Raw genomic sequence first — 20,689 nt, forward strand, 5'->3', positions numbered from 1 at the left:
AATATTTGAAAAGTTGATTAGTAATTAAGATTACTTATGTAATTAGGCGGAACGCAACAAAAATTGGAGGCCACTTAGGCTTCGCCTTCAAGAGTGGAACGCGATAGCGTTATCGCACCTCGTTCGCACCACCCACTCATTCGCTCGGCATGCTCTTGGGTCACACAAATACGAAACGTGCGCCTGAACAAGCGGAAGGAATCAAAGAACTCGGTGTCTCGCAGGGAGAAACGATCTACGCGAGCCAAACGTAGTGATCGGGATGGACAGCCGGGCCGTGACGCGCCATGAAGGTGGACATGATCATGGGACTGACGCCTTGATGGGATCGTCCTCTATCTCGCTTGGGAGCACCACGCAGATGAATGACTCCTCGCCAGCAGCAGGGCACACTTCGCAGGGGACGCTTTCCCACGAGACGCGCGCTACGGAGCAGCGATCACGTCAGAGGCGTTCCGCATCGGATGCTGCACCTAGGAATCGTGCTGTGAGCGGAAAGAGGAGCAACGTCGCGTCGGCGAGCGGCGCACCACCTGTAGGGACAACGCCGTATATTGCGAGGAAGGCGTCTTGTGTGTTTGCCGCAAGATGGCACTGCGTGCGTGGCAAGCGCAGAAGAAATGTAGCGAAAACGTAATACGCTACGCATTTAACTGCGACTTCTGTAATTTACATGTTCATAATTACCGATATACACCGCAGTATAGCTATTTACGGCTCGTTTATAAGGCAACACCGCATTCACTAGAGGCGCTTTTGTCCCGCGTTGAAGCATCGAACACATGGCTCAGTATCATTTGTGCTTCTGGACGCCGTGCAGTACGGACGCAGAATGGAGGGCTCCTCGAGAGCTACGAAAGCGGCCGACGCTGGCCATGGTACCCCGTGTTCTGCGTTGCCCAAGGATTACCGTGTCATCTTGCCTCCGTTACCAACAGGTGAAAGACAAAGGCGCGCAGTTGTATTGCACTGCGACGTCACTGGACGGCCTTATAGAATCGACGACTTCCGGAAGCCCTTGAAGGATGCTGGAGTAATTCAGCAAGTAGGTGGAATTGGTGTATACCAAATGTCGCACGTGTGGCTGCTGAACATGAAGACAAATGAGGCAAAGCAGACGCTGCTAGACGCCGGACCACTACTGGTGAAGAACCGGCCATGCCTCGTCATTGATCCAGCGAGGCAAGAACTCAGGATTAAGCTACATTGGGTCGCGTTCGACATCACCTCTGAGACCATTCGACGAGCCTTCCGAGAGTATGGCGAGATAAAGGAAGTCATCAGTGATCGGTGGAAGGCCGAGGACTTTGAGGGCGCCGAGTCAACGACTCGTCTAGTGCGTCTTCTTCTGCGCGATGGTGTCACACCAGACCACATCCCACATCAAATGCGTCTTGGTAGCGGCACTGGGCTAGTGGTTGTGCCTGGACGTGCCCCGTTATGCCTTCGTTGTCATAACACTGGACACATACGACGTGAATGCCGAGTGCCCAGGTGTGCTGCTTGCCGAGCGTTCGGGCACGAGCAGGCTAATTGTACTCGCTCGTACGCCAGAGTTGCAAGCGTAGGCGGTGAAGCAGACCGGATCGAGATGCTCATGGACGAGGAGGAAACGGAGAGTGGGGTTGGTATAGTGGCGTCTATCAGCGACGCGGCCGCAGTGGCGGCGTCCACCAGCTCAGCAGGTTCGCAAGAAAACGGGGCTGCAGATGCTCGGGCAGCAGACGCCACTCTGGAAGACGCTTCGACAGGAAAGTACGAAGAAGGTTTGGCAGAGCGCCCTTCTGAAACCCGCTCTTTAGGAAAGCAGCTGCCACTAAGTGCGTCCGAGAGTGGTGAGAAAACAGCTGAACTCAAGACCGCAGTAAGCGAGGTCGTTGCGACGCTCGAAGACAGTGATTCGACGGATGAGGCTGCAATGGACGCCGAGGCAACACCTACGAAGCACCGACTCAGCAAAGCAAGCACGGCTTCTCAAGACACCCGGCTACGAGCAACAGAGAGGCGTGGGACCGAGCCTGGAACCAAAAAATTGGAGGCTTAACCTTAGCGTATCCTTAGCGTTTGGAGGCATCTTGACCGCATACACGCCCGGCGCAAAGACGCTGGCGCGGTTGCGGGCACAGAGACTGACGCGACGGCGGGCGGGCGCCGCTTCATCCCTGGCGTTACGTCACATATCACGTGATGCAGCGATGGTGGCGCCGCCGCCGCGTCGCGCGCGACGGCGCGAACCGATGCGTGGAGGCCTCCGCCGGGCGACGTCCGACGGCGCGATATGAGGCCCCATCTGCAGCCGGTGTGACGTCATCACGTGACGTCATGTCACGTGACCTACTTCAGGGTCAATGGTGGCCACCGCCGGGCGTCGCGCGAAGGCCAGAAACCTACGTTAATATGCTTCGCATAAAAGCCCCAGGTGGCCTCCAGCCATCAGCGGTGGGCGTCGCTTATACGCGGCGGCGGCAAGTCGACGCCCTGAGCGTCGACTGGACTGTGGGTTGCTACAAGGCAAGGTCTGTGAGGGGAGCGCCGTAGGCTCGGTCTGGTGTCACTCGTCAATATGGAGTCCCTAGAGAGGTCGATAAATATTGCAACACTTAACGTCCGAGGGCTTGGTGCCAAGAGGCGGCAAAACCAACTTTACCGCCTCGTAACGGAGCACGATTTTGATATTGTAGCCATTCAGGAGACCAAAGTAGAGAGAGAGGATCAGACAGAGCGTATGGTGCGTCCTTTCACGAGACGCTATAACGTGTGTGTTGCCCATGCGGTGGGGAGGTCTTCAGGGTGCATTTTGTTAATTCGGCAGAGTCTTGGTGCTGTAGTGCAGTCGGTGACTACCTGTGAGTCAGGCCGTTTCATTGTATCTGACTTTTCCCTGTCAACAGAAAATTGGCGAGTAATTTGTCTTTATGCGCCAACTCAGGCTCAAGAGCGAAAGCTTTTTTTTTTTTTTTGAAGAAACAGAGACGTACGTGAAATGCAAGCGTAGACTAATCCTGGCGGGAGATTTCAATTGTGTCTCTACGCAACGGGACAAAACCAGTGGGAAACACAGTGATGCAAGTACTGCGGTTTTGAAAGACTTGATTGCAGAATTTAATCTAGAAGACGTGGGTGAATGTCTTTGCGGTGGAAAAGCGGTCACCTTTACCTACTTTCAGGGTGCGAGCCATACTAGACTTGACAGAGTGTACGTGTCGGCTGAACTAATTCAGTCGTATCGAGATTATCGAGTCACACCTGTTGCGTTTAGTGATCATTGTTTGGTTTCTTTCCGTGTTGGAAAGGAAAAAACAAATAGCAAAGAAATTTCCTGCGATCTTTGGAAATTTAACGCAAACTTGCTGAAAGACGACGGGTTTTGTGAGCAGTTTCTCAAGGCTATAGATCAAACAACAACTCTAAACTTAGATAGTTGGGGACATAAATGGGAAGTTTGTAAGCAAACAATTAAATTGAAAGCACTTTAAAGGGCCAGTGTTTTAAGTCACGCGAAAAAAGAACTCGAGTCCCGTCTTAGATTGAATCTGAAGCAATTATTGGAAGCTGAAAGTATACAACCCGGTTATTTCTTAGAAGATATAAAAAGCATAAAGCAAAAACTTGAGCTGATAGACCAAGAGCGATACAAAGGAGCATTGATTCGAGCGAGAGCTGAAAAATGGTGCACAGGAGAAATGCCGACAAAACGTGCCTTGGGAGTCGAAAAGAAATATGCTTCCCAAAATGCAATAACAGAAATAGAACATAATGGGTTACTGTCTACCAACAAAGAAACAATAGCAAGTTGTTTTTTGGAATATTACAAAGTATTGTTTTCTCGTAGCCAAGTTGACACTGATAGATTTAAAAAAGACTTCATGTCATTGATGCCAACATTAGATGATGAAACTAAGGAAGTATTAGAAGTGCCCGTTACAGTAGAGGAAGTTAAGAATGCGATTGACCATTTAAACAATGGCAAATCACCGGGACCGGATGTCTTAAGCGCTGCATTGTACAAGGCGTTTAAGGGTATTATCGCGCCTGTTTTTACTGAAGTATACAACGAGGCTTACGCGAACAAACATCTACCGCCGTCCTTTTTGTCAGCATACACGGTCCTAATACCAAAAACTGAAGACCCAATCAAATTACGTAACGTCACATCGTATAGGCCGATTAGCCTGACAAATATAGACTATAATATAATAATGAAAGTATTGGCTAACAGGTTGCAGACCGTAATGAAAGATTTAGTCGGTCCGCATCAAACGTGCGGAATAAAAGGAAGGGCAATTATGGCAAATATACACATAGCACGATCAATCCTTGAATGCTGGGACGCAAAGCAACTAAGTGTCGCTATGCTGCAAGTTGACCTTGAGAAGGCATTCGACCGCGTGCCGCACGATCTGCTTCTATGTATGCTTGAATATGTGAATGTAGGCAATGTGATCAGCGAAGGTGTGCGGATGGCTTACGCCGGATGCACGACGAGATTGATAATAAACAAATCAGTAGGTGAATACATACCAGTACACCGCTCGGTCAGACAAGGGTGCCCATTATCACCGCTTCTTTTTTGCATATATATTGAGCCCTTTTGTCTAAGCGTAATTAGGAACAACGCGATACGTGGATTTCAGTTACATCAAGCCGAGGTAAGCCTTCTTGCTTACGCTGATGACATTGCAGTTTTCTGTGTTGATCATGAAAGTATAATGCATACCGTCAATACTGTTAAAAGTTTCTGTCAAGCAAGTGGTAGTGCAGTAAACTGGGACAAGTGCGTTGGGTTCTGGCATGGGGAATGGGACGTCGCACCAAGGATGTTTTTGAACGTTAAATGGCAAGAAACACCGACAAAATACTTAGGAGTACCCCTACAGTACTACTCTGACAATGAGCCTTATTGGAAAAAACAAACAGAGGTGTTACGTGAAAATGCACAAAAGTGTAAAGGATGGGATAAGTCGATTTTCGCACGGGCCACGACGTGCAACCTATTTCTTGTAAGCAAGCTATGGTATGTAATGCAAGTTTTGCATTGCAGCAGGTTAAATGTACAAAAAATGCACAGGGTGTTCGCGGTCTTTATCTGGAGCTCTCTGTGGGAAAAAACGAGCCGAACAAATCTGTTTAAAAGAGGGAGTGATGGTGGGCTTGGTCTAGTGCATCTGTATGTGAGACAACTCGTCAGTCGATTGGTTTTTCTCAGAGATGTAGATCATACCTTTCTCAGAACTATGATTCAACTGAGGCTGGGTAAAGCGCTATCAGAGTTTGTTGTGTCTTCGGTGTGTCAGCAAGGACCAGTACGTGGATATCTAAAAGAAGAGGTGTCATCTTTCCGCTTCTAATCGGTGCGTTTTTCTTTGCAATATGACAGATGTGTCACGCAAAAAACTGTACAAGGACCTTGTGGATGTGTTATTTCCTGTGCCATTGTACTGTGAATTATACTGTGCAGGCAAAGGAAAAGATGTTTTGAAGCGCGTTAAAAAATGCTAGTTGCGCCAGGGGTTAAAACCTTTTTTTTTAAGCCGCACACAGGTACCTTACCTGTTAAAACATGGTTAGAAGAAAAGAGTTTATTTGTTCCGTGGGGTACTCATTGTTTGTTATGCAAAAAACCAGAGACAATTGAGCATGTGTTTTTAGATTGCTGGGGTGGAGTGTTCTTCTGGGACATCTTACAGAGAACCTTGAAAAAAGAGTTGCCATTAGGTCCGCAAGGAATCCGTTATCTCACGGTCGAAAACGACGATGGTGTGCCTTTCGATCTGGTTATGCTCCTGGGCCTGCACAGTATATGGCGAACTCGGACTGCTGTACACAATGCGGATATTGACGCTAGACCGGTTCGCGAATATTTCTGCGAATCGGTGTCCCATTTTGTCGAAGTGCAGAAGGTGCAGTCGTATGGTACATGAGTGGGTTCCAAGATTAGAAATGTTGTTGCAGATGCCGAAATACTGATGGCTTGTAGTCAGCAAACAGCTGACGGTTCTCGGTACTATTATCTTGTTAATCTGTTCTTCTGATCACGTAAATTCTGTGAAAAGCGAGGCAATAAAGAAAAAAAAACATGGCTCAGTGGTAGCGTCTCCGTCTCCCACTCCGGAGACCCTGGTTCGATTTCCACCCAGCCCACATTGCAAGTTGTTTTTTATTAATTGGCTTCCGGCATTTTGCGCTCACGGCCAACGACGCCGACGCCACCGGCTTTTCTGCGACACGAGCTCCTTAACGCTGTCGCGTTAATAATCTATCTCCAAGCGATGGTAAGCAATATTACCTTGGCTATGTCCAGCCACGTGGAATATGTATATTTAAAGGTTTGGCTAAAGTTACGTGGGACGCCCGTGGCACTTTCGATAGCTCACCGAAATTTGTTTACTAAAAAATGAACCCTTATTTAGTCAATGACAGCCACAGATCAAGAAAGATAAAATGATTGAGATAATAAAATACGTTATGTGTTCCACTTTCCTTTGCACCTCAAGTACAGAAAAAGTACCACGGGATATAAGTGACCTGCTTACTTTAAATCCTGAGGTCGCACAAAATTCTACAATATATTTGAACTGTGACTGCTCTACAGCGTTCCCCCTAGAGGAGGACGAGAGGTGGAGCAGTTATGCCAAATACTAGAAAGACGTTCTGAAAAGATTAGTTATGTCTGTTCACTTGAGTTCTCCTAGCGCATTTAAATGCACAAAAACGCGTACGGAACGCCAAATCACGTACAACAACTTGAACTTAGTGGTAGACCACTCTACTGTCTCTGTGCACGGCGAATCAAAAACCCAAGCTTTATGGCATCCTTCTCTCGATTGTTTTACCCATGTTGCACAAGAAGATCAATTGAGATTTCATTTCCAGGTAAACACCATGGCGAACATCTATAAGCGCTAATGTCAACACCTAAGTATCCAGTAAGCGTTTTTGTTTTATCAACGATGCTGATTAGGCAGAACGTTGATTCCCTTACCAACAGATGTCCTATTTGTGACCACTAAATTTTCTTTGCAACTTGCGCTTCAACTAAAGAAATAGTGAACACTGCTTATTTTGCCATGATACTTAGATGCTTCTACACTTCGGCTGTGAGTAAAGTCAACTATTAATTCTTTTTTGAACCTCCTGCGTGCAAATTGATATCCAAAGCTCTCTTACCCTTTATATGTGAGAGGCCTTGCATGTTATAATCCACGTTGTTTACAATCCCATTCTAGATTAGCTCCAAAGCGTGTGCATGCGGAAATGCATGAAACTAGATTATGTATATGATTGAAATTTTACATGTATGAAAATCGACAAGGAGCTGGTCTAGGCTATTATTTTCCCACAGACAACAAAAAGCTCCGTGAAGTGCACTATGAGTACCCCGAGCTCACAGAAAATTCCGCATGTTATATATGTCTCCGCCAAGGTGCAAAACGATGTTACTGCTGATACACGAAGAAGAAAAAAAATTCGCCAATAAATATCAGACGATTCCGTTCGTTGCGCACATGTGTAGGTTGGTTTCCACATCTAGCTCTGTTATTTAAACAAAAAGTACGTCCTTGACGTTCGTAACAAAGGCGTTCGTAACAAGATCCGGCTTATAAAGCAGTAATGTCCCTGTAATGTGCAGGAGTTTTAGAAGATGCATCGTTCTTACATGGGCCATCAGAAAAAGTAATGACGGCGCATTTGCCCTCCGGGTCATAGTAGTCAAAATAATACATTCTTCCATTCTCGTCATGGTTGCCACCTAGAAAGAAAAAAAACAATTTCACATCTTCTCTGAGCATTTGGTGGTCAGTACAACTATTATGCACGTCTACAGAACAGCAGAACAGACAAAAGGAGTGCTAGGTGATATAGTGAAGTCTTTGATGAGCTCCTTGATTTTTTTCGGCAGTGTAGCATAAGAAAAATTGGAGGATTAATAAATTACGATGCCACAGCACGATAGTTAGCGGAGACCTCACCTCAACGTGCCAAAGTGGCTTTCCACTTACTACAATGCCATGCAAAAGTGGATGAATTTACCGATGCGGTTACAGCTTTAGAGTCAAAATAGTAGGACTTTGGGGTGCGGTGAGGAGAGTTCCTGCTAGACTCAGGCAAAGCAAGAAAAGTAACCTAAGCCAAGTAATCTAAATAGTCTTAGCGCTACATTCTCTTATATACACGCCAACCTCGGCTCGAACGTCCGCTTCAACCAAAACCATGAAACCGTAACCTTTTTTCTTTGTTTATTGCCTTGTGTATCTTTAGATAAACACTTCGCAATACAGGCATATGAATCAAATACACACTGGTAAAAATATGTCCGGTATTTTTACAATCTTTTTTTAAGATTGACTTACCGTTGTTTTTTAGTGGCTATGGTGTTGATTTGCGAAGCACGAGGTCGCGGGATCGAATGCCGGCGAATGCGGCCGCATTTGGATGGAGGCGAAATGCGAGAACATCCGTGTACTTAGAATTAGATGCACTTCTAAGAACCCGAGGTGGTACACATTATTCCAGGGTCCCCACTACGGCTTGCCTCATAATCAGGTCGAGGTTTTGCCACCTAAAACACGATAATTTTGTTTTTACTATCCTCCAGCACGTAAATCATAGTCACCCAGTGTTCAGGTTGGGTTCTTAGCACACCCCTAAGTTACACAACACGTTACCCTGGAGTTTTCTCGCATAAATGTAACATTCACGTGTGAGTTACGAGCGTGCATTCGCATATTACATAAACCGCGAGGCTCAGGTTCATTATGCGATAATCTGGGGTGCCACCTGTCTCATCTATTATCGGGAACCCCATTCCATAAGGGTCTACATAATGGCGGTTCTTACAGTGTGCTGGAGCTAGTGCCAATGAAATACTCCCTCCTAGCCATTTAAAAACAAATGTATATCCGCACGTACGCATGTCTCGTGCACCAACGCCAATTAGCACTTTCAGGTGATATCTGCGTGTTGATGATTATCATTACCATACTGTCGCACATATCCACAAAGAGAGATAGGCCTCTTCCCTTACCTTGCGAGCAAACCTTGTATTTGTGTAGCCCAAATAAATTAAGTGAAATGAAGGAATCGTGTACGCGTCTTTATTATGATGAAGATTCTCATACTATGGCCCGTACCGCACTACAGCCGCTTGGCCAAAAAGCGACAAGTTCATATGGTGCCACGGCTACTGGCTTTAATATAATCGACGTGTGTTGATGATGATTACGATGATGATGTTTGTCATAGATTGACCCATATTCACAACGAATAGTTGGCCAAGAAGCACGCGGTACGATGGCACGTACACACAACGGGGGACTGGCCAAAAAGCGGCTGGTATATTTAAAATAAATAAGAAGAAATGAAGAATCAAATGCCGATATAAAAATGTGTCACATTGCTTAGCACGGGTATGCGCTAGCACATGTCTACTGAAGTTTCCGTTACGCCTACGACGCGACAATAAAATTCGCAAGATTATAGGATTTCACTAACAGCATCTCAAGAGCCCCACTTCATATAGATCTCGATGTGCGTTAGATCTGACTAATTTAAAAAAAGAGAGACAGAGTCAATCTCAGATTATAGGTAACCTGCAGGCAACATGCCTTGCAAGGAGGAATGGTGACGTAAGACAGATTCGTTAAAACCTCCTCTGTTGAATGGAATTCTAGGGTTTTAAGTGCCAAAACCACGATTGAGTTATGAGGCACGAACGTAGTGGGGGCTCCGACTGTACGGGCGATGGATGCACAGAACCCGGGCGTTACTGCATTTAGCCTCCATCGAAATGCGGCCGCCAGGGCCGGCATTTGACCCCGCGACCTCGTGATCCGCAGAACAACACCATAGCCGCTAAGTCACCGAGGCCGGTACTGTTAAATTAAGCACGCAGCCATATCAATACTTTAAACAATATCTAAGCACCACCTGAAGTTTTTACTATTTGTTTCTTGGACATATATGACACAGATACTGAAATCGTTATATTTTGTGAGCATCAATAAAGAGGGCTGCCTCCTAACTACGCTAAATCTGGACACTGGTCTTTTTAGCGTATGTGCCTCTCTCGAATATCTTGTGCTTCCTTAGCATTTGTGAAAGTTACTTCTCGTGTCATAGTTTCTACGTACACGGGTTCTATAGAATGCATTTTTCCAAGATGCTGTTCTACCCTGCCCATTCTTCCTTTTGTTTATGACGGGCTCGCGCAAGAGTCAGCTACAGTTCGCAGTTGCACAGAAATGTTGCTATCGGCGCAAAAAAAGTCATCAACGATTACGATACTTCCTAATCCGAAATTTGAGCGCAGCTGTATACGTGTTTTCATTTCGCGATATATTGCATTGCGTTGACAATCAGTGTCGTCGGACACGTTGCAAACGGAGCGAAGAGTGGCGTGACTTCCTAGTTATTTGGTAGATCGCGGGAGGCAGCTCGTGGCTGACGTATGGGTGTGATTCACAGCAGCCGCCGCAGACAGACCTCCGCTCATGCAGCGCTATGTTTTCATATATGGTATCGGTCGACGTGCTTGCCGTATGCCATCGGTGAACAAACGATGGCACGCTACTCTGCTGCCATCTCGTAGCGGTCGTTGCCACAGAGGCCGTCTTGCGCAGCACTACGCTTTTCTTCTCCCCCTTTCGCCATACCCTCTTTCTCTGCTTTCCGCCTCATGCTTTTGCTGTAGCCTCCTCCTACGTTAACCTCCTCGCGCTCTCGTAGCTATGGCCGCCTTTCATCCCCCGGTGCGCTCCGCGTTCGCTCTTGCAGCTTTCGCTGTGCTCGTTCGCTCGGTTTCGAGGGACGCCGTGGCACCCGGACGCTTAAAGCAGGAACGAGCGCCTAAGAGCTGCGCTGTAATGTCCGAGCTGTAACGTGCCTACGGAGACCGAAGGATTACGCAAATGTACGTCTTTGCACCACTTGTCCAGCTTGCGAATTCAACGTCACTGAGCAAGCGCAACCGAATAATCTCGACAGTTTCATGTTGAAAATAACACGTGGCTGCTCCACAGAAAATGCAAAAAGAAAGAACATCAAGGTCTTTGTTCATCCAACAAACCTTTTTACTTCCCCTAACGCATTTCCTACCAAAGTTGGAAACGCTTCCAGGTTTCATTCTCTGTGCAGCTCTGAAGTATAATTCTGACTACCTTGCACATGAATGTTTTAGCAATCTGCCTTGGGCAGGATAAAAATATTCACAGACAAGAAACTTGGATGCCGTTTACAGCAAGGCATTGCCTTAGACAAGTGATCTTACCCGCGAGCAGCGTTTACCTACAATGCAGCACTTATTGCCGTGCCTCCTGCTTTCATTGTTGGCCTAAAGTTAGAGCCGCCTAGGAATTTCTTGCTATGCAGTGAAACTGGTGTAAATTAGTTATCTATAAATGAGTGAAAATACATTATAAATATCGTTATGTTTCTACTGGCCTAAGTTTGCGTATGTTCATAAAGAACATCTGAAGAAAGGTGAAATGGAGTGCTTCTGCGTATCTTCTCAATGGTATAAGTTGATAAATGTCCCGTGAGTGCTAAGTCAGGTTTTGTCCCTGTTACTATAAAAACATGTCTCCAGTTAGGAACCACAATAGGCCTATTTTGTCATTCTTATGCATTGAGGCTAAAACGGAAAGCTTGTTAGTTAGATTACCATTACATATATCAACAAATGTTTGATGTATCACAGATATTAAAGCAATGAATTCATGAAAAATACTACAGGCTAAGCTAGTCCAATATGGAACCCATATAAAAATTAGAGCTTTATAAGTAAAAATTGCGTTTATCAACTTTCCTTTGGGCGCTCCATATTTTAGGTAATAATCCAGCAAAAGTATGGCTGCATTATCTTCGTCGTGTCGAAATCCTCCATTGACGCTCTCAACGAACCAGAACTTACGTGATGTTCACGTCGACCCTGTCCCTTTGACGGCGTTACCACATACTGGAGCACAGGTGTCTATAATGAGTTCAAACCTCCGTCATCGACCGATGAAGGTCCTCACGCCTGCTACTAAACGAGCCATACGCGTTGCCGATGGAAGCACTCTTGAGGCCACTGTAATGTGTACTTCCCGTATAAGTATCGCCGACCGCCACGTTCCTGTTCTTTTTGCAGTGTTGACCAATTGTCCCCATGACCTAATCCTCGGACTCAACTTTCTTACGGTGCATTCAGCTTTCATCGACTGTTCTGCCGGTACGCTTTGCCTCGAACTACCGCTACTCGCTCATATTCGTGCCGAACTGCCGAACAAATTTAGTACGACCGCCTTCGTCCGCCTGCCGCCCAAAGCCTTGACTTTCGTCGATTTGCTACCATCTTTTCTTGTGCCCGATGGTCATTACGCCGCCACACCTATTCCTGATGTTCTTTTGATGCGCAATATCACTGTGCCCCAATCCGTCGTCTCCGTCGCCGGTAACCGGACATGCCTCCCAGTCATCAATTTTGGCCTGACAAAGGAGGTTCTACCCCAAGCCATATTGGTTGCAACGCTGCGTGCCGTCGGAGATGACCATGTCACGACGTTTTCCGTAAGCATCTGCTCAGATTTTTCACCATGGCCATTGGATGCTGTTTGCCTTGACTCAACACTTCGTTCCATGATTGCTGCGGACCTATTGCCTGAACGAGCAGCAGCTCTGTGTCGCCTTTTGGTTTCCTACCACATCTTCCATCTCAACAATCGCAAGTTGGGACAGACTTCAATTGTTAAGCATCACATAAATACTAGTGACGCCAGTCCTATTCATCGGCGGCTATATCGAGTTTTGCTTCAGAGCGTAAGGTTATTCAAGATGAAGGGAACAAGATGCTGGCCAAAGGCATTGTTGAACTTTCGTCGAGCCCTTGGACATCGCCCGTAGTGCTTGTTAAAAAAAGATGTCACATGGCGTTTCTGCGTCGATTATCGTCATATAAACCGTATTACGAAGAAAAACGTCTACCCCTTACCTCGCATAAACGACACCCTCGATTGTTTCCACGGTTCCAACTACTTTTCATCAATAGACCAAGAGAAGACTGCGTTCGTCACCCCTGATGATTTATATACATTCAAGGTCATGCCATTCGGTCTACACAATGCCTCAGCAACGTTCGAACGTATGATGGACTCTTCTCCTCAAGGGTTCCGAGAGAGAGAGAGAGAGAGAAAGAGAGAAGGGAAGAAGGAAAGGCAGGGAGGTTAACCAGACTGAGTCCAGTTTGCTACCCTACACGTGGGGAGGGGACTGGGGAGTGAAAGAGAGAGAGAGAACTTAGGTTTAGGATGTCTATTGTCGGGCACTAAAGTCTGTGGCCTTCAGGTAGTGAAAAAGCGCTAGAAGTGCTTTCTGCGCTAATGAACTGTGAGTTCAGGCGCCCAAGCTCTTCGCTTCCGTAAATGGCCTGTCATCCAGTCTATTCAAGGCACACTGGAGAGTCTCACGTTGATTATCGAAGCGAGAACAGTGGCACAGAAGGTGACTGATGGTATCTTCACACTTGCACTTAGCGGAGATTGGTGAATCCGCCATTCCAATACGATAGCTGTAGGAGTTGGTGAATGCTACTCCTACCCACAACCGACACAGCAGTGTTGCGTCACGTCGTGGAAGATTCGCTGGTAATTTAAGTTTCAGTGATGGGTAGAGGCTGTATAAACGACACTTAGAGTTCTGTGGTGTATGCCAGTAACTTAACGTGATGGTACGAGCGAGACTATGAAGCTCTCTTGCAGCGTCGACTCTCGATAAAGGTATAAGGAGTGTCGGTGAGCCAGCCTGGGCACGTCGGGCAGCGTCATCGGCAAGGTGATTACCAACGATGCCACAATGTCCCGGCAGCCACTGAAATATGATATCATGTCCTCGTTCAGAAGCGCAATGGCAGGTTTCCTTGATTTGTGACACCAGCTGTTCATAATTGCCGCGTCGTAAACTTCGCAAGCTCTGGAGGGCTGCTTTCGAGTCACAAAATATTGCCCATTCGTTGGGCGGTTCTTTTTCAATATATTCGACAGCAGCGCGAAGAGCGGCCAGTTCGAAACCTGTAGATGTCATTACGTGTGAAGTCTTAAACTTGATGACGACCGATTGAGATGGTAGAACAACGGCGCCCGTAGAATTTTCCGAGACGGAACCATCCGTGTAAACATGGATTCGGTTAGCGTATGAACGATGCAAAAGTTCCAATGTGATCTGCTTGAGAGCCGCGGTGGTCAGGCTAGCTTTCTTCACTATTCCTGGAACGGCAAGGTACACAGGAGGCTTTTTCAAGCACCACATAGGGGATGGCGTTCTTGTTGCGGGTGAGTGCCTCAAAGACAAAGAGTGCCGGTTAGCCGCAATTAATCTGGAGAACGCTGCCTTGGGTCTTTTCTCAGGCAAGCAAGCGAGATAGTGGTCAGGCACTCTGGATATATGGCGGACATGCGCCCGGAGTGCGTCGATAGCTATATAGGTCAATATTTGGTCATCTCCCGCGGTGGCAATTGTTGCCACAGTTGAAGCATTTCGAGGTAGCCCCAGACATGTTGGAAGGGCTTGGCCTTGAATGCTCTTAGGACATGGATGTTAGTTCTGTTTGCATTGGACAGCACTGGTGTGCTGTATCGCAAGTATCCTAGGAAGAGCGTCCTGTATAGTTGAAGCACGGGTGTGCCCCACGCTTTACCGGCAAGAAACCTTACTATATGGGAGATAGAAGTAAGCCTCTTCTTCAAGTATGAGATGTGGGGGCTCCATGAAAGGTCTCTGTCTATAATAACGCCTAAGAATCGGTGAGTTTTTGCGTAGGAAATTGGTTGGTGGTCAATAGAAATGGGGTACCAGGTCATGGGCTTGTGGGTAAAAGCGACTAAGGCGCACTTCTCGGTCGAAATGCTGAGGCCTTGAGCATGCAGGTGCGATGATGTTAGGGTCACTGCTTTTTGGAGCCGTGCACGCACCTGGTGAACGGGTAGAGTCTGATGTCGGTGCCGTGAGAGAATATCCATTTCAGAAAGTCCTTACTTGTGAGGGTGACCACCAGGTGCCTTCTCTGGACCATGCGTCTGCCGCTCACAATAGGCATGTCGGCGTTACTGGCTTGGAGGTCTGCCAGAATCTCTTCGTCCGCCAAATCGTCGAATGCCTGAAAGATGACGCCTCGCACAGCATCGTCCGAAGGGGGAACGTGCATGCGGAGGTCTACAGCGCGGGTTCCCACGTTTATGGATTGATGCGGAGGTAGGCTTGGGCACGCTGAGAGTCGACGACGCTTTGCGTGAAAGGGTTGTTGGTGGAATGCGTCCACAGGTGATCCCGATTCGCTGGTGGTTGATCGGGCAAAGAGGATGCCTTTACTAGGGCTAAAAGATTGAGGTGATAATAGCTGCTCAATCTGGAGCACGCGAAGGAAGGAAGCGAAGAGCAAACACGCTGTCTTCAGTCGCGCGAGAGGCCGTCGGGGGATGGAAGGGATGGACGGGCGACGTGTTGTGTTCGAGCAAGAACTGCGCATTTCGCGATCATGTACAAAGGGCGCTGACGATCGCGGCTCAGTCTTGCGCACCATATATGGAGGAAAGCATGGAGGAGAGCGGGGAGGCAGCGTGGAAAAAGGGGGGGGGGGTGTTCGACTGTGCCAGCACGTGCGTAGCACGGCCACACTCGCTCGCGCGCCGTGTCTTGAAAGGCATATTGCAGACGGCTGATACCTTTGTACACGCTGTGTTCTTGCCGATCTTGCATTGAAGCGATAGACTGCACGAATGCCACTTCAATCGGTGCTGTTGCCGAGCTTGCTCATACCAGCATTACGACAATGAGTGTCCGCTGTCATCGATTGTGATGTGTTCATGTTTGCTTATGCGCGTTGACGCTATGCCGGTTAATTCAGTTAGTCAGCGAATGCTTCCAAGTTTATACGACCGATGATAGTACTATCCTTACATTGTATTGCTCTCTACTAATTTGTCATCGTAATCGATGGATCGCCTTTCGGGCGACATTGCAACTTCTTTAATAAAAGATGCATTATGCTCACCTTTGAACAATCCGGACGATTTGAAATATTCTGATCTTTACTATTGGAAATTATGTTAGGAACTTTCATTTCCCGCCTCACCAATGCATACATTGGCTCAGGAAATCAGGAAACAGTGAGTGCCTCCCGTGCCAGAACGACCCAGGAAACTATGTGGCTGAATTTTTTTTACTTACAACAGTGGGAAGGAGGCAAACAATGCTGCCATAGAAAGCATGTAACAAATAATTGTTAGATTCCGCTAAAATGCTAAAAAAGACAGAAACTAATAGTGGACGAAATAAAATTTGTGCTGGGGGAAGCCGAACCTACCTCTTTTGCAACGCAGCGCCTGCGTATGATACGGAATATGTGCTTTCGTATTTTTTTTCTACTCTCATTTTCCTCTTTGTTATTTCTACGTTTCGTTCAAACATACCATTTTCTTTCCTTTATACTTTCTCCATATAATTGTAACTCAAATGACACAATTTTTTCTCCGTCAAATTAGCTAAGACTCGCTCCTGCACACAAAATGAAGCACGAGGTGGCAAGACACACGTCTGGAGCAATCGTTATCAAGTAAATGCAGGGGGAAGAACAGGACACCGTGCATTTACTAATAACGGCAGTAGGCTTACATGTGTCACGTGATCATTAATTTATTTCTCCTTACCTTGTGCTTTTGTGGCCCACAGTGTAGGAGAAACGTCCAAACCTGGCTCCTTTGACAGTGTCATATAAACAGGGTAACTCCTGCCCACAATAGCCCTACGCCAAAGAAAGCTAGAGTAGTACCGAATACCGAAAATATTCAAGACACTACGAGAAGCTACAGCTGCACAGCTATTTCAAAGTGACATTTACTTTACAGCAAGGAAATGCACACAAAACGTTTTACGTCCAACAGGGCGTGGATGTTAACTATGGCTAACACCGTTATCGTTTAACGTCGTAACAATTTTGCAGCGAAGCTGTTTACCTATAGCGCCCCTATGCATCCACCGCATGCTTTTCCAGAGAGGGTACCTTGGGCGGCTTGCATCCATGTCGTGGGCGGGAATGCGTGCGCAGCGGACCAGTTTGGAGAGGGTGGGAAAGAGTGTGGTGACTGCTTCTGTGCACGGTGGCCTGCGCTTCTGTGGCTGTGACGTCACGCGCGTCGGAGGTGCCGGTGCGGCTGCAGCAGCGGTTGCGGTAAATGCATGGGTGGTGCGGGCACCACGGCGGCACTTGTGTCGGCAAAGTGTGGTGGTGTATGGTATTAAACGTATGCAAAAAATTATAGGACAATTGGCCGATAAGGCGACTATCATTTTTCATAATTATGTAGTTCACAGGGAAATTGTAAAGGTTGTGGAATTCTCGTGTACACTGAATACATGGGCTTCTACGGGAGGGAAACGGATAGACCCATGTTTGTCTGCTAGCTAATTAACTAAGAAATAGGTTGAATTGCAAATTACAAGAAAACATGTTTTGTTTCGTGCACTCCTTTGGACTGCGCCCCCGTAGCCGCATTTTGTTTCGTGCATTCGCTTGGCTTTGCTGTCCATCCACGTTCACACCATCGATGGGGGCGAATTTGGGAGCACAACAGCTTCGCTGGCGTTCCACGTTCACAGAGTGAATTGACCCCCAATTTTTACGACACACGACTGCAAGACGACTGCAAGCTCAAAGTACACCTGTAATGCCAGAAGCTCTAGTTAAAAAGGAAATTGTCTGCCAAGCGTCGTCGCTAAGAAGGCAAGGTCGACGCACATGGTTGTTCAAAGAATTGTATGAATAATAGTTGATTGTATGTCTCTAATCTGTCTATTTCTCATGTTTCTATTTCTCATACACAACTTTCAAAGCAGCGGCCACGATTGATGATAAGCTCACCAGGGACACCATGATAAGTACGTCATGGAGAAGCAAGTCCTCGACGTCGGTGGCACAGCTGGTCGGGATAGCCAGCATGATCGCGTACAGCTTGGCGTAATCTTCACAAGGACAGTACATTCCTTATTCTTAGTCGACGTAGGGAAAGGTCGCCGACAGTGGTGTAGCTAAGTCGTCCGGCACATGGGGCCTATAGCTTTGCTGTGACCCCCCCGCCGTTTGTAGTCAGGAAGAGCAGGACATTGAGCATTTCCGGGGAGGGAGGGAGGTGATGTTTTAGCACCAGCACAGCCGCCTTGGATACCGCACATCTCGCCCCCTTCGCTTTCGTTCACTGAGATCGCAAATGTAGCAGGTATACATGCTGTTTTATTTTCTGCACCAAATAACATAGGGGGCTGCAGATAAGTTGTGATAAGTGAAATTGCACATCTGCTGTCAAAATGTAAAGCATCGTGAAAATATGGATCACAAGTTACAGAAAAGAAGAAGAAACATTATTAATGAATGGTCCGGCAGTTTTTTGTTCTGGTGGCCTTAGGTAGCGGCTCGAAGTCCTTGGACTCGGCTGGCATCTCCGGCTTGCCCACAAGTAACAAAAATATTTTAATAAAGTTTTCATTAGCAGTTTTAGAGGCAATATCGCATTTGCAAAAGGGAAGCCCTACAGTCATATGTTGCCCAACAGCAACTCCACATAAGTCGTCGTAGGTACTACGGCGTGCAGCAGTTTGGCTGTGGGCCTAAAGCCAAACAAATCATAGCGTGTCAGGGACGCTAATCACCCCACGGCACCTGCTTCCCGGTTGCGCGGGCGTGAATGCTCTGACAATTACGGGTTCTCTCGTTCTGACCTATAATACCTTTCTTTATTAAATGGTGTAGGCAAACGTCATTACCCCAACGGCACCTCCAAAATGTTCGCAACGGAATAGAGCACGCGCGTCCATTCCTCTCGCCACCACGCAAAAAGCGAGGCCACGATGAAGCCTGCGCCAGCTAAACAATGTGCTACTGTTGGTCTGCACTCGCAATAGAGAGGATAGAGAGATGGATGTCACAGGTTCCCTATTTCATATTAGTTTTGTTACTACCATACTGAACCACCCGCAGTGCCAAAGTACTGCAGGCTCTAGCACCCTAGACGATTTTGTTTAGGGAAGTTTTGGTTGAGTTATTAAGATCACTTTGGGTCCTCAATTCCCCAATTAAAACGTTTATTCTATAATTGATAATTCAGCAGTTATTTAAGATGCCCTATATTGAGATTCTGAATATTGGCAGTGCAACTTTACGCGTCATAGGAATATCAATCATCCGGGATGTTATATAATCACAGTCAGCTATTGGCGGAAGAGATCACAGAGAAATATATGTGGCAGCATCAGGCCGGGCAGGACAGTCGTCAGGGCCCTGTGTCAGTTCAGTTCAGTTCAGGTCGGTCGGTCGGTCGGTCGGTCACGAAATTTCTGTTGGGAAAACTTGGGTCACTGGGCACTTCATAATCTAAATCGTAGAGCATCGGTTGTGCGCAAAGAACCCAGTTAACAATCATAAGCCGCCCTACAAACTTGGGTCACCGGGTACGTGACACTGGGCATGGGGCTGTTTTCAATGAACCTTTCTACAGCTTGGGTCTCTTTCTATCACTGGGTATGTAAAGCTGTTCATAATAGTCGTAATCACATATGAAGCATATTGCTACGCTGAGGTGATGAAGCGAACGACCATGGTCCTGCATGCAGACGACAAAAGCTGACACAACCTGGCTGGGTTCTTCTGTTTCCACGAACGTTCTGTATTTGTAAATACATATTGCAAAAAGTTCTGCGCGTGTAACATTTGGCGGAGATGCGGGGTACCGCTATTCTTAGCAATGGAGCTCCGCAGCAGAGGTAACATCAAGCTTGTGACTGTCTCCTAGGGACGACACCTCCGCTACGCCTGTACCGGCGCCGCCGGCACTCCAAACGCAGTACGTTGCCCTTCCACATCCACGTGACTCCGGCGGATTCTCCATTCTCGATGGTACGTACACAGAAGAATGTCTGAGCATGTATGAACGTGTTAGCAAGGGCAACGGCACCTGACCATAATGCTAGCCAATGCCGTTTTATATCTGGACAGAAGTCCGCGCGTTTGGTTCAAAACAGATGACGAGGAACTTACTAGCTGGGAGTTGTTCAAGCAGATGTTGTCGGACCTCTTTGAGAATTCCTCTGATCGACAGGTAGCTGCCAAAACGCTGCTCATTACGGGTGCCCAAAGTGCTCCGCAGTAATAAATCACCAGCATTCAAGATGTCCTCATCCTCTCTCACAAAATCGACCCGTCCATGGCACAGTTCGGCAAAGTAGGCCATATCTACAAAGGCGTTGCGGATGACGCATATAATCTCCTGTCTTTACCGTTTCTACTTTCGACGCCATCGTAAATAAATGCCACCACTTCAAAATAGCAAATAACCGCTTTGTCGCCCATCACATTTCCTGCCTGCCGAATGCCGCCACGGCATCCTCTACCATCGACTAAGGCAGGCCGCCACCTTCATGCGATAACCTGACTCGCATTGTGCGTCGCGAACTCGAAGCTGCAGTTCCGGCCACGCCCCAGCAGACGTCCTGGGACAACTCCGCCGCCACATGCCGGATCTCCGCCGCTCCCAGCTGCTCTGTTAACTGCCCTGACGCCAGTATAATTCTTCCTAACGCCATGTCCTCCTGATGCCCACCCTTTACTTCCGACTATCGGAATTCAAACTGAAGGGCGCACAACGGACGACAAGCCGATTTGATTGTGCTG

The 20,689-nt window shown here is 47.2% G+C and overlaps 2 protein-coding genes across 11 annotated transcripts in view; one reads left to right on the forward strand and one right to left on the reverse strand.

Annotated features, from left to right (window-relative positions):
* The window catches only part of LOC142585070 (uncharacterized), a 200,122-nt gene that overhangs the window by 17,867 nt on the left and 161,566 nt on the right, over positions 1-20,689 (forward strand). The gene's annotated exons all lie outside the window — the stretch shown is intronic.
* LOC142585069 (uncharacterized) overlaps positions 1-20,689 on the reverse strand; it is a 48,236-nt gene that overhangs the window by 1,246 nt on the left and 26,301 nt on the right. The window contains exons 4-6 of one of the 4 annotated variants that reach the window (XM_075695550.1): positions 16,677-16,771; positions 7,658-7,750; positions 5,898-6,043 (exon numbers count right to left, since the gene is read on the reverse strand). In XM_075695550.1, coding sequence (XP_075551665.1) covers positions 6,042-6,043; positions 7,658-7,750; positions 16,677-16,771 — 190 coding nt within the window. In that variant the 3' untranslated portion in view covers positions 5,898-6,041. Of the gene's footprint in view, positions 1-5,895; positions 6,044-7,657; positions 7,751-16,676; positions 16,772-20,689 lie in introns of those variants that run through there. The other 3 variants (XM_075695549.1, XR_012829018.1, XR_012829017.1) reach the window with 3 other exon arrangements.

This window comes from Dermacentor variabilis, chromosome 6 (genome assembly GCF_050947875.1).
Source record: "Dermacentor variabilis isolate Ectoservices chromosome 6, ASM5094787v1, whole genome shotgun sequence".
Classification (NCBI taxonomy): domain Eukaryota; kingdom Metazoa; phylum Arthropoda; class Arachnida; order Ixodida; family Ixodidae; genus Dermacentor; species Dermacentor variabilis.